The sequence below is a fragment of the Podarcis liolepis genome, assembly GCF_965112155.1.
Source record: "Podarcis liolepis genome assembly, chromosome: 15".
Taxonomy (NCBI): domain Eukaryota; kingdom Metazoa; phylum Chordata; class Lepidosauria; order Squamata; family Lacertidae; genus Podarcis; species Podarcis liolepis.
The window spans coordinates 27,631,331-27,643,972 of record NC_139566.1 but is presented as its reverse complement, the minus strand read 5'-3'; the positions used below and the strand labels follow the sequence as shown (position 1 = coordinate 27,643,972).

The 12,642-nt window shown below is 46.1% G+C and overlaps 1 protein-coding gene across 3 annotated transcripts in view; it reads right to left on the bottom strand.

Moving 5' to 3' along the window:
* Nucleotides 1-12,642, bottom strand: part of LIMK2 (LIM domain kinase 2) — a 54,625-nt gene that overhangs the window by 38,061 nt on the left and 3,922 nt on the right. For 2 of the 3 annotated variants that reach the window (XM_083478647.1, XM_083478649.1), the window contains exon 2: nt 9,739-9,838. The exons of the other annotated variant lie outside the window; for it this stretch is intronic. In XM_083478647.1, the coding sequence (XP_083334773.1) occupies nt 9,739-9,838 (100 nt within the window). The remainder of the gene's footprint in view (nt 1-9,738; nt 9,839-12,642) is intronic. 3 annotated transcript variants of the gene reach the window in all.

Genomic DNA, 12,642 nt, shown 5'->3' with positions numbered 1-12,642 from the left:
GTGTTTGCTTCCTTTCCAGGTGTTCCCTCGAGCGTACGCCTGCAGTCCCGCGGCAGTCTCGCTGAGCCGGTTCACCAGTTCCTCTGGGTGGCAGCGTCTGGCGACCCCCCTCATCCCCAACTGCGGTGAAAGTAGTCGAGGTGATCCCCTGGGTACATCACACGCATCTGAAGAAGGGTGTCTGGACTTGCAAGAGAAATCCTGCTGACCCTCTGAAGTTGATCATCACCTTGTGTCTGACGCTACCAGGGAAAAAGCGTTAGGCCACGGGCAACGAGATCCTGCGACTAATCATCACAAGGACAGTTACAAAGACTTTCTTTTTTCTCTCTTATTTTCTTTATTGACTTGCTCTATGTCTTATTGCCCTGACCCTACCGAACCATACCAACCCTATTGGCCTGCTGGCCTCTGCTACGACTGGTTCGTCTTGCCGGTGGTAAGAGATGGCGTGCTCTTTGGCTATTGGAAACTGGGGTTTGATGAGATTGCCATATTGAGACACCCCACTGCCCCGTTGTGGCTCCTCTCCCACACCACTGTCCAGCACGCGTGGAGAGTGCTCATACAGGAAGTTGCAGAGACGATCGAAATCTATCAAGTTCTGGACCGCTCTTGCTGTTGTGGGAGGGTAGTCAACTGTTATCTGGGAGGTAGAGCACTGTACCAACCTCATTTGATAGACCAGGTCCTACTCTTAATCCAGGTGATAGATGGGACGGAACCTATCTTAATGCAAGTATTGCAGGGGTGGGAGCCTTAACCAGGTGTGCATTGAAATTGCTAAACAAGTGCCAGTAAGAATTGCCACCCCAGGATTTCAGCTTCCATTTGCTCTGGTCACTAGGGAGGCAGCACGAGAGTTCAATCCACCCAACAGAGTTAGTAGAAAAATTGACCCACATAGTGGGAGCATCAGCTCACCGGTAGGCTCTCACCCTTGAGGAAGTTCGCCACAATGTTAAATCTCTCCAATTGTTGGCTGTGTATGCACATACCACCTTGCCAGGTTTGATGCTACATAGAATTCCCATTGGTAACATCTTCAACATAGAGAGGAGTTTGTGCGTTAGTTCATTACCACATGGAAACAATGATAGCTGAAAACCCGCTAAAAACTACAGAAGGTGATCCATGGAATTGGTTATATTCTTGGTTGCCCGATGGTGGATGGATGGGGAGAATATTTACTATGGTGATAGGCCCAATAATGCTTCTATTGCTTTTCTGCTTCTGTATGCCCTGCTTGATGCAATGTATGCAAAATATGATGGAGAAGGTGATGTCTCGCATGATGGGACCTCGCGTGCTTGCTTTCATGAGAGATTATAGACCCCTACCCCAGAACGAACCTAAGTATTAGGTTGTTCATAAGAAGAGGAGGGAGTGAAGGGAGAGGGAAGGGTTGCTTTCTATATTTTATACCTAAGAAGGATCTTCATATATACCTAAGAAGGATCTTCATATTCTCTGTAAGTTAATTTCTGAGCTAAGGGCCCCTCAAGGAATGCAAGATAAGACAGAGACTGTAAGCTAGAAATAGCCTCGCTTTAGGAATGCAATATAAAAAAAAGACACAGACGGGAGGAGACGGGGGGGATGCAGGACGCTTAGAGAGAACAATAGGGAGGGCTGTTTTAGAAGGCTATAGACATGCTAAAAATAAGTTGAAAACTTATTTTGGGAGGGCGTGGGGAGGAGGGAGAGAGAGCCCACTCAAGGTATAAGAAAATCTGCAGAGGGGTATTTTCTGGGCAGTCAGTTTTTCAGAATTTATTCTGCTGGCTGTCTCCTGTGCACAGAGAATAAAACTGCTTTCCTCCAAAGAAGGATCTTTCCTGGAGTTTTCTTTTACTCTCTCTCTGGATCTGAGGACGCGGGCCAACGATTCCCTGGCATGGACTAGGCTCAGCCTACAATTCGACATGTACTACTTTGCCTTTTTTTAGGTGCCACAAGCTCTTCGTTGTTTAGACATTGATTAGTACACTGCTTATAGATCTTCTAACATTTCTGAGCCACTTCCAGAAAGATTAAGCTTTACCAACGTAAAGCTAAGAAGCTTCTACAGGTGTCATTTCAAGGTCCCTTTGCCTCCAAACACTTATCGTTGCTTCATAAGGTGCTCAGATTATCATCAGTTAAATAAACTCACTTTTAAATCATTGGGTCTTGCATAGGGTCTTACATTTCTGCTCTCAGGCTCTTTTCTCATGACTGGATGAGTGCAAAGCTGGCATACATTTGCTTCCTATTTGTTTTGCATTATCTGCACAACTCCCTTTAGGTTGTGTTTCTCTCACAGGGATGAAGCCCTAAAGGGAGTTGTGCATACTTTAAAAGCACCCCCCTCCCCAAGAATCCTGGGAATTGTAGTTTGTTGAGGGTGTTGCAAATTGGAGCTGTGTTAGCAATAAACTACAGCTCCCGTGATTTATTTTTTTTGCTGGGAGGGGAATGTGTTTTAAGTGTGCTTTAAATGTATGGTGTTTACACAGCCAAAACATATTAAAAGAAGCAAGAAAAATGTACACGGAAAGAGTGATTCTTCCCCTGGGTAACCTGTTCATTGTCGCTGTGATTCCTTGGTTAAACATGGCTTCAGCCTGCACCCCTGTGAGCTTAGTGAACATAGAAAGTTGTCTTACATGGAGACAGAACCTTGGTCCATCTAGCTCTGACCGGCAATGGCTCTCCAGGGTTTCAAGATAGAGTTCTCTCTATCTTGGGGATTGAATCTGGGACTTTCTGCATGGTCTACCACTGAGCTATGGCCCTTCCAGCAAACTCATTGCAGCTCATTTCAGGGAGGGACAACACTATTTGACAGCACAGAACTCCAGCACAGCAGAGATCCTGCACCTTTGGTTTAAGAAGCTGGAAACACTAGCAAGGCCTTTTCCCCTCAATTCCTGCCCCAAGGTTTGGTGATTATGCTAGCTGAGGCAGTTCCTGCACTTGAATGCAGAGCTAGCCAGGCAGCTAAGGATGGGGAGCCAAGGGCAGTCAGGAATGTGCCCCTAAGCTATTGCCATTGAGATGCGAAGAGCTGAAAAATGCAAAGACCACCTCCAGATGCCTCAGGAGAAGAGAGACCCCAGGCACATTCCTTGCAGTTCCTTTGGTGACACATTAACTGTTGCCCAAGGAACAGGCTAGACTGAACCCTACCCTTCTCTCACAAGAGAAAGGCTTCTGTATGTACAAATTCTTTTGCGTGTGTCTGGAGGGGATTGGGGGGGTTATCAACATTATTTATTTATATATATTTAATAGCACTCACTAATAAAAAAGAAAGAACTCTCCAAGCAGTTTACGTAATATATAACGATAATTCAAAAACCAATATAAACATTCACATAAAAATAGTTTAAGGGTGCTGGGATCTGTAGCTCTTTGAGGGGTAAACTGCAATTCCCAGGGTTGTTTAGGGAAGGGGTATGTGCAAAAAGACAAATCCTTTAAAAAGAAACAGAAACAATGACCAGCGAAAGAGCATGGGAATAATTAAATTCCTATGGAGCATGGATGCGTGACCCATTAAACTGAGGCAGGGGCTATTCGACAGGAAAGGGAGGCAGAAGCAGAGATTTTTTCCAGGCAGGAGACATTTTTGAAGTCAGCATTCACCCCACTGCTGCCAGACACACACACCCCTGCTATATTCATGGCAAAGACGATAGATTTGACTGTTGTGGCAAGAACAACTGTGAAGGGAACAGCAGAATAAACCAGTGGACTGGTGCCCCACAAGCTAGCTCTACCAGTCCTACCCAAAGCGGCAGACGTGGCTGGCAACAATGCCGCCCCCAAATAATAATAATAATAATAATAATAATAATAATAATAATACCAGGTCTTCACACACACTCATAGAATCATAGAATCATAGAGTTGGAAGAGACCACAAGGGCCATCGAGTCCAACCCCCTGCCAAGCAGGAAACACCATCAGAGCACTCCTGACATATGGTTGTCAAGCCTCTGCTTAAAGACCTCCAAAGCAGGAGACTCCACCACACTCCTTGGCAGCAAATTCCACTGTCAAACAGCTCTTACTGTCAGGAAGTTCTTCCTAATGTTTAGGTGGAATCTTCTTTCTTGTAGTTTGGCTCCATTGCTCCGTGTCCGCTTCTCTGGAGCAGCAGAAAACAACCTTTCTCCCTCCTCTATGTGACATCCTTTTATATATTTGAACATGGCTATCATATCACCCCTTAACCTCCTCTTCTCCAGGCTAAACATGCCCAGCTCCCTTAGCCGTTCCTCATAAGGCATCGTTTCCAGGCCTTTGACCATTTTGGTTGCCCTCCTCTGGACACGTTCCAGTTTGTCAGTGTCCTTCTTGAACTGTGGTGCCCAGAACTGGACACAGTACTCCAGGTGAGGTCTGACCAGAGCAGAATACAGTGGCACTATTACTTCCCTTTATCTAGATGCTATACTCCTATTGATGCAGCCCATCATCATTGATGCAGCTCATGGCAGGGGCAGAGCTGGCCAGGAAACCGACAGCAGACTATCAGGGAAGTGCAACAAGAGCCAAGCCCTCCAGAGCACCACAGGTTAAAACCGTAAATAAGATCACCCCAGAGGCCAAGCCGGAGGCAGCCAGGAGCTCTGCACCCACTTGCATTGTTAAAGAGAAGAATGCACGCACCAGGAAGTTCAGCTTTTGAAGTGAGCGATTATGAGCAATTACTCCATTATTAAAAAAAAAAAACACACATCCCAACACAGGCAGGAAGCGTCTCACGTGGGACACCCGGGGCTTATCTTGAAAGGGTGTCAAGCCGACAGGGCCCACCTGCCCCAGAAGACAAAGGCAGAGAAAATATTGTAAGGCAGAGTGACCCAGTTTGCTGTATCCCAGCTTCAGCCTTATCCAAGCTGGTGCCCTCCAGATGTGTTGGACTACAGCTCCCACCAGACCTAACCTGACCTGTGATTGCCAAGGTGGGTGGGCATTGGGAGTCAGAAATATCCTGAGGGTGCCAGATAGAATCATCGCATTGTGGAGTTTGAAGGCACCCCCAAGGGTAGGCTTCCTCAAACTCAGCCCTCCAGATGTTTTTGGCCTACAACTCCCATGATTCCTAGCTAGCAGTACCAGTGGTCAGGGATGATGGGAATTGTAGTCTCAAAACATATGGAGGGCTGAGTTTGAGGAAGCCTGCCCAAGGACAATCTAGTCCAACACCCTACAATGAAGGATTTGCAGCTAAACAACCCCAGACAGATGGTCATTCAACCTCCACATAAAAACCTCAAATCAAGGAAATTTGGGACAGCTGCCAAACAGAGAGTGCAGAATAGGGTGAATGGACCCCTCCCCAAATCTGCTTTTTCAGTCTCAAGTTATTTTTCCTTCAGGCAGGGTTACAACTTCTCCTCCTTATGCACCCCCAACCTATCTCACACCACAGAAGTTCAGTTGCAGCCTAATCACACTGAGTTTGGCTCTCAGCAGCTCAGCAAAACAGACCTTCTCCTGCTCCTCCACCTGCAAGCGGCTCGTGAGCGCTTGCTTGTTAGCACAGCTCATGGGGACACTTGGCAACCGCTCCTAGGAGGCACACCCAACAGATTATTAGCTTGCAGGAGTTCCAATCTCTCCCCAGGGGCACATCAGGTAGAGCTCCCTGTAGCAGCCAGAATCAGTCAAAGAGGGAACGAGGGGAGAGGCAAAGTTTCTTCTGCTGCCTTACATTCCAAGGCTCTGTGCAGATACCGCACAAAGTGTTACGCCGCAGTTAAGTAAACCACGGCTTATAGCATTGAGTGTGAACCCTGCCTGGCAGGTTAACTATGGTCTGTCTGCTGACAACAAACCATGGTCCAAATTCATAGAATCATAGAATTGTCTTTAGCCTTAGACCAGCCTTCCCCAACCTGGTGCCCTCCTCCAGATGTTTTGGACTACAGTTCTGATCACCCCCAGGTAGCATGGCTGTATGATGCTGGGGCCAATGGGTCTTGGGAGTCCTGAACATCTGGAAGCTGTCAGGATGGAGAAGGCTGCTGTAGGCAGATTCACACACCACAGAGGTCTGGCCCCAAGTGGCACAAACAATGTGCAGGGCAGCCCTCTGGACCAGAGCTAAGGAGCCTGGTAGAAGGGGCAGCTAACACATGAGTGTGATTCCGCGCCAGGCCAAGAAGTCAGCTAATCCCTCCAGGAAGCCTGTCAACAGCCTCCACTTGAGTTGCCGGAACTTGCAGCTCCGAGCTGCCAAAGGCTTTCCACCGCCAGCAGCAGCCTCTTAAAAGTTTGGCACGGGAATGTTCAAAGCAAGCAAGAAGCATAGAGAGGGAGGGAGGGAGGGAGGGCAAGGGGGAATCAGTGTGCTAAAACAAACAACCACCCATTCGCCACTCTCCTCCAAGCAAGGAAAAGGGTTGTGCTTTTGCTTTCCGGGATGGGGAACATTTTCTCTGTTGCAACTGTTGAACGCAAACTGTTTGAAGTGTCCTGAGTCCGTTTCAGAGAACAAAAAGGAAAGCAGAGATTGCAGCTGGCAGCGAGATGTTGTCTAACTGCAGGGCACACGGATCCCTGGGCTCGAGTACTTGGCAGGGATTTTTCTTTTCCCGACACAACCAGGTCTTCTTCTTTTGCAGAGTGCGTTAGAACTTGATGCAACCGTAAGGAAGTCAAGGACGGGCGGAATTGAGTCATTTCCACTCAAAGGACATGAGGAGTGTCCCCTGCAGCGGCTACAGCCCCTGCAAAGCCCTTCCAAGGGCTCCTTCGGCTACACATAACGGACAAAGCAGTCCAGACAGTTGGAAAGGAGGACTGCCATTTTTTTTCTCCCTCTCTAGCAACACTAGAAGTTGTGGGCATTCAATGAAGTTGTAAAATTCAGGGCAGATAAAAGAAACAACTTCTGCACGCAATGCATGGTTAAAACTATGAAATCTGCTCTCGTAGGAGGGAGTGATGTCTTTAAAAGAGGATTGGACAAATTCATGGAGAATAAGACTATCAATGGCTACTAGCCACAGAGACTATGCTCTGCCTTCACAAACATTATACAGCTCCTAGTGTTATAGGTGCTTTGTAAAATAAATATCACTGCAGAAAATATCATTTCAACCACTGGCCCAAGGAGCGGGAAGTCAAGCCAGCCTGCTTAGCTCCAAGGGTTTGGAGACCCTAGCATCCATCAGACCACCAGTTGCAAATAAAGTTAATCTATTATAAATGTACAAATCCCTGAACATTAGGGATCACATACCCTTATCCAGCTTGATCACTGAGCTCATCTGCCGGAGCATTGCTGGTCATGTCCCAAGCTAGCAAGGCTCATTTAACAGCAAGAAGAAACCAAGCCTTTAGTGTCAGAGTCCCAGCTCTATCAATAGAGATTAAGCAGGCACCTTCTCCTTCATAATCTTTACATCTCTCCTGGAAAATTTTCAGTGTTGCCAGGCTTATGTAGGTAATTAAGAAAATATCTATCTTTAGTAGCTAGCGGGTGTCTGATTTAAATTTTTTACTTGGCACTCGCCGTATTTTCCGCTATATGACGCACCTTTCCCCCCCTAAAAAGTAAGGGGAAATGTGTGTGCGTCTTACGGAGCAAATGCATGCTGCGCAGCTATCCCAGAAGCGAGAGCATCAAGAGGGATCGCTGCACAGCGCTCCCTCTTGCTGTTCTAGCTTCTGGCTTAGCCGCACGAAAGCTCTTCAGGGCAGGGGCAGCCTTCATCCCGCTGCCCTGAAGAGGCTTCGCGCGGCTATCCCAGAAGCCAGAACAGCAAGAGGGATCGCTGCGCAGCGATCCCTCTTGATGTTCTGGCTTCTGGGACTCAGAATATTTTTTTCCTTGTTTTCCTCCTCCAAAAACTAGGTGTGTCTTATAGTCTGGTGCGTCTTACAGAGCAAAAAATACGGTATATGTACGATTGTAGTAAACCACTTTAATCTTGAATGTATACATACATATAACGGTAAAAAATGGTAACACACTTAAACCAGCACAAAGATTGACCATTCAACAGCTGCAGGTCTTGGTAGTCAACCCAGGAGGGACAGAGACTCCACCAGTTGCTGCTTCTGCTGACTAGAGCACCCCAGAACGTGGGTGGCATGATGCACAGGGCACAAGTCCATCATTTATCTAGCCCATAGCACAATCTGGGCTGCTCATCAGCCAGCCAGCCAGCATCTCTGCTCTCACAGGCTCCCATGTGAAGACGACTCCACACCCACCAACTGGAGAAGGGGCTGCGGCTGCTTTCAGCCTTCCAATTTACAGTTACACAAGGGAACTTTAACATCACCCTCACAATAGGAAACCTTAGAGGTGCAAAAGGCAAAAGCAGATGGGGGAGGGAAAGCGCATACCAGTGCCTGACTCATAAGCAAACACAGATATAGTTCCTTTCAACATTAGCCATTTTTGCTCACTGTAGCTGGAAAGTCGTAAGAGCAGTAGCACCACAAATGCATTTCAGGAGAATTCAACGGTTTGCTTTTTCACCTTCTCAGGGACGTGCAGTGTTTCAATTTCTCCAATAATTTTACACTTCCGGTGTTCAGAAGGTCCATCGTCCTTTCCAGCTTGGAGCAGAACAGGGAAGCGTTGCAACTTCCAAAGCTCAATGAAACTGTTGTCACCACCCTCTTCCCAGCTCCAAGCTGAAAAGGAAGGTGGGGCTCCCCAGAGGGTGACAGCAGCATTCACCAGGGTGAGCAGAAGGTGGAGAACAAGCTACCAAATTATTGCTAGTTTTGCCAGAACAGCAAGGAACAGTTTGGTCAGCACCACTGTCCGCACCTGAGTGGTCAGCAAGCTGCATTTAGTTTCATTTTAAATATTTTAATATTTTGACCACACTTTTCTATTAAATCAAAGTGGCTTACAATGATGCAAAAATACAAAAAAGCAAAAAAGAAGATAAAAGCACAAAACTCAATTAATAACATAATTAAATCACAGTAAACACTAAAAAAAAAGCAAGCAGATGGGACAGGGGAAGCAGAATAAATATGCATAAATCCACAGATCAGGTCTTAAAGGAAACTCAAAAAGAGAAATGTTTTCTCCTAGAGGGGAAAACAGAGAGGACGGGCCACCCAAACTCTCCTGTAGACAGGACCCAGAAGTCATCTACTGCTTCTAAACTTCTGTAACAGTTTCCAGAGAGGTTGCAGCAAAAAGAACAAAGTGTCTTGCAGCCCCTTAAAGATGAAGGGAATGTAGTCAGACTCTGGACTCATTCACACCATACTTTTAAAGCACCGTGTTACCACTTTTAAAAATCATGACTTCTCCCAAAGAATTCTGGGAGCTATAGTTTGTTCAGGGTGCTGAGAGTTGTTAAGAGACTCCCATTCCCCTCCCAGAACTACAATTCCCAGGGTTTCCTGGGAAGAGGGATTGTTAAACCACTTTAGGATTTAATTGTAGCTCAGTGGGGGGGGGGGAACGGATGGACAGAGGTCTCCTAACAACTCTCAGCACTCTTAACAACAGTTGCCAGGATTCTTTGGGGGAAGCCATTATTGTTTAAAGTGGTATCATAGTGCTGTAAATGTATGGTGTGACTGTGGCCTGTGTCCTAAAGTCAATAGACTTTTTGACTAATTGAAGTTCAAGCATGGCTTAGCTGGATACAACCCAAACACCTTTATAATGGCATAATCTTTCATGGAATCAAGCCTACCCATGCTAAGAAAGTAGGGTCGGACTCCCAAGAAAGGCAAGGCTCCAGGGTTGATTTCACCTACCGGAAACAGGAAATGTGCCATGCCTCATTAACAGTTCTGTAGAGTCGCTGGCCGGCTGCAATGCTGTCCCCACATCCCAGGCACCGCCATTCCTCTTCACCTGGGCACAAGAGGGCAAAGACGTATTAAGGACATAAGTTGGGGGAAGAAAAGACTATGCTCTACGGTATGTGGCCTTGAAGACGAAGCTCTGGCTATGGCTCAAGCTTTGTTTTAAACCAGTGGGTATTGCCCCCTTGATATTGAGGGACGATCTCCAATCATCGTGGGAAAGGGAGGTCACTAACGAGGTTCAATTCTGCGGATTGTCTCATCTTTACTTTGAGTCTATGAGCCAGATGCAAAATGTACAAACTTAGGACTAAAGGACTCTTAACCTGGGGATTTGCACACAAAAATCTACTCTAGCTACCCCATGACCTTTCTTCATGTCAGAAGTGTAATTTAGAGGGGGAAATTATTTTGGTGTTACAATTGATTTCATTCATGTATTCTGATATTGTGAGCCACCTTGGAAGGACTTATAGCCTTTAAGGTAGAATATAAACATAATAAATAAAATTGCTAAGCAACTGGGAGTCAGAGGTCCTCACTGATCTACTTCAAATTGCATAGGCATCTACCAATAGATCCCTGCCTACCTCATCAAGCTCCATAGAGAAAAAATAGACTTTTACTGTGCAAACATAGCAGCCAGCCACACTTGTCCAAACTGCCGTCTGAGCTCAGAAAGAGGTTCACTGCTTTCCGGAGATTACTCGGAAGCATTCAACAGAATAACACTGGCATTTGCCCCAGAATGCTAACTCAGCACACATGAATGGACTGGATTCCCAGAAGAGAGGTGGGAGGGCAGGAGTTTCTTTTATGAAGAGCCAGCCCCTGAATGGCCAGCCACTGAACTACAATAGTCCTGAACTTTTGCTTAAACTTCTCGTAGAAGATGCTCAGACACTTTTTATTAAATGGGCTTTTTAAAGCAGCAACAAAATTATAATTTATCATATCATGTTATGCTACTTTATGTGATATGATTGTGTGTGTGTGTGTGTACTGCATTGGAAACTGCTAAAAGGGCAACATAAAAATATTTTAAATAAACAGATATTGCTCAAATCTCTGTGATGAGCTAATTAAATGGGCCGACACAAGCCATGCTCTCTCAAGCCTTGGCTGTCTCAATCTGCAACATGGGAATAACAATACTGGCCTACAAGATTGTTGGAAGGATTTCCAAGAGAACACAAGAAGCATTTTGCACACCCAAGTGTTTTATAGGAACTGTGCTGATTATTCCTAACACAAACCTATTTGGAGGTTCCATGCACTAGGGCAGGGCGGGACACAGAAAGGAGCACCATGTCTCACCAGTGAGACTTCTGAACCCTCAGAAAAGGGCTCGAGAAATGAACCTGCCAAACCCGGGCAGAAAGGGGAGGCTGCATCTGTTCAGGGTCACTCAAGAGTGCTGAATTTGCTGTACAAAGTCAGGACAGGGTGGGGTGTAGCTACTAGGCAAGAAAAGAACTTATTGCCCATTGTATATGAAGTCACCACTGAGCCACCTCCCACAGATTTTTGCCTAGTCTTGGGCTTCAGATGTTTATCTAACTTTACTGTTACCATACCTTCTCTTAAGAATGGAAGAAGAGCCTATATCAGATCAGCACCGCATCTTGTTTTCAAAGCAGCCAACCAGAAGCCCCAAAAGGAAGCCCACAAAAAGAACTTGAGCAAACCAGCAGCCTCCCTGCTTATGATTCCCACAACTGCCTCTAGAGGTGGATGTTTTTAATCTTCTTAAATATTTCCAGATATGTTTTTGCTTTAATTGTACTTTTTTAACAATTTCATTTGCCACCCTGGGCTCCTTTGGGAGGAAGGGTGGGACTGAAACGTAAGAAATATTATTAGGAGAGAGCTACTGTGGCTTGTAGTCATGGATAGCCCTATCCACTTATCTAAAAAGTTCACTGCGCCTTCTCATGCAGAAATGGTTTTCAAGTTCAGTACCACACCCCTAATCAGTTCCTCTCTGTTTTTTGCAAACACCCTTCCTATTTATGGAAAACATTTGTAAAGAAAAGAAAAGGCCAAGTCAGTATGGAGAGAGCGAACCAGTCTGGGAGATCAGGGTTCAAATCCCTACTCTTCCATGAAGCTCACCAGGTGACCTTGGGCCAGTCACTGCCTCTCAGTTAACCTACCACACATACCATAGTTGATGTGGGAACTTCTATATCACCAGCTACCTAGGCTATCAGATCCTACACTCTTACACAAGAACAAACCCTCCAGAAAGCAGTTATTCAGCATGACAGAAAGATCTGCTACCTGTTTAGCTAAACTAGTGGTGGAACTACAAGCTTAACACCTGCTGTTAGGGAGACACTCACAGATATTCTTAAATATAGCCTTAAGGAGCCTGGGAATTAAGGTCTATCACAGCCTGGATGGCAGGAGATATAGCAATATTTAGGTGCCCAGTGGTCACAATGCACCTCTCCCCAAGCTCATTTTTAAGGTCCAGTTTCTTTCTTCTTCCATCCACATGGATTGAGGAGTGTAAGGGGGAAAGTTTGCATTTACTGTAAATTATCCAACACTTTTCATTGGAGCTGTGAAGTTACAAGATCAGCAGCAGAACTGCCGCTTAGAGGTAATAGTTAAGGTCCCCATTCCTGCTGCTTAGGACATTCCCAAAGGGGTGATGCCTTCCTCCAAAGAGGTGCAGAATGTCCCCTGCCTGAAACCCCCAAAAGCCACTCCCAGTCAGAAGGCAGCTTCCTTTGTTCCTATAACATCACTGATCAAATATGCATTAGGGTAAAGGGAGGGGGCACCTGTGGCTCTCTACATGTTCCTGTTGGACTCCCAAGTGCCCCAGACAGCATGGCCCCACTA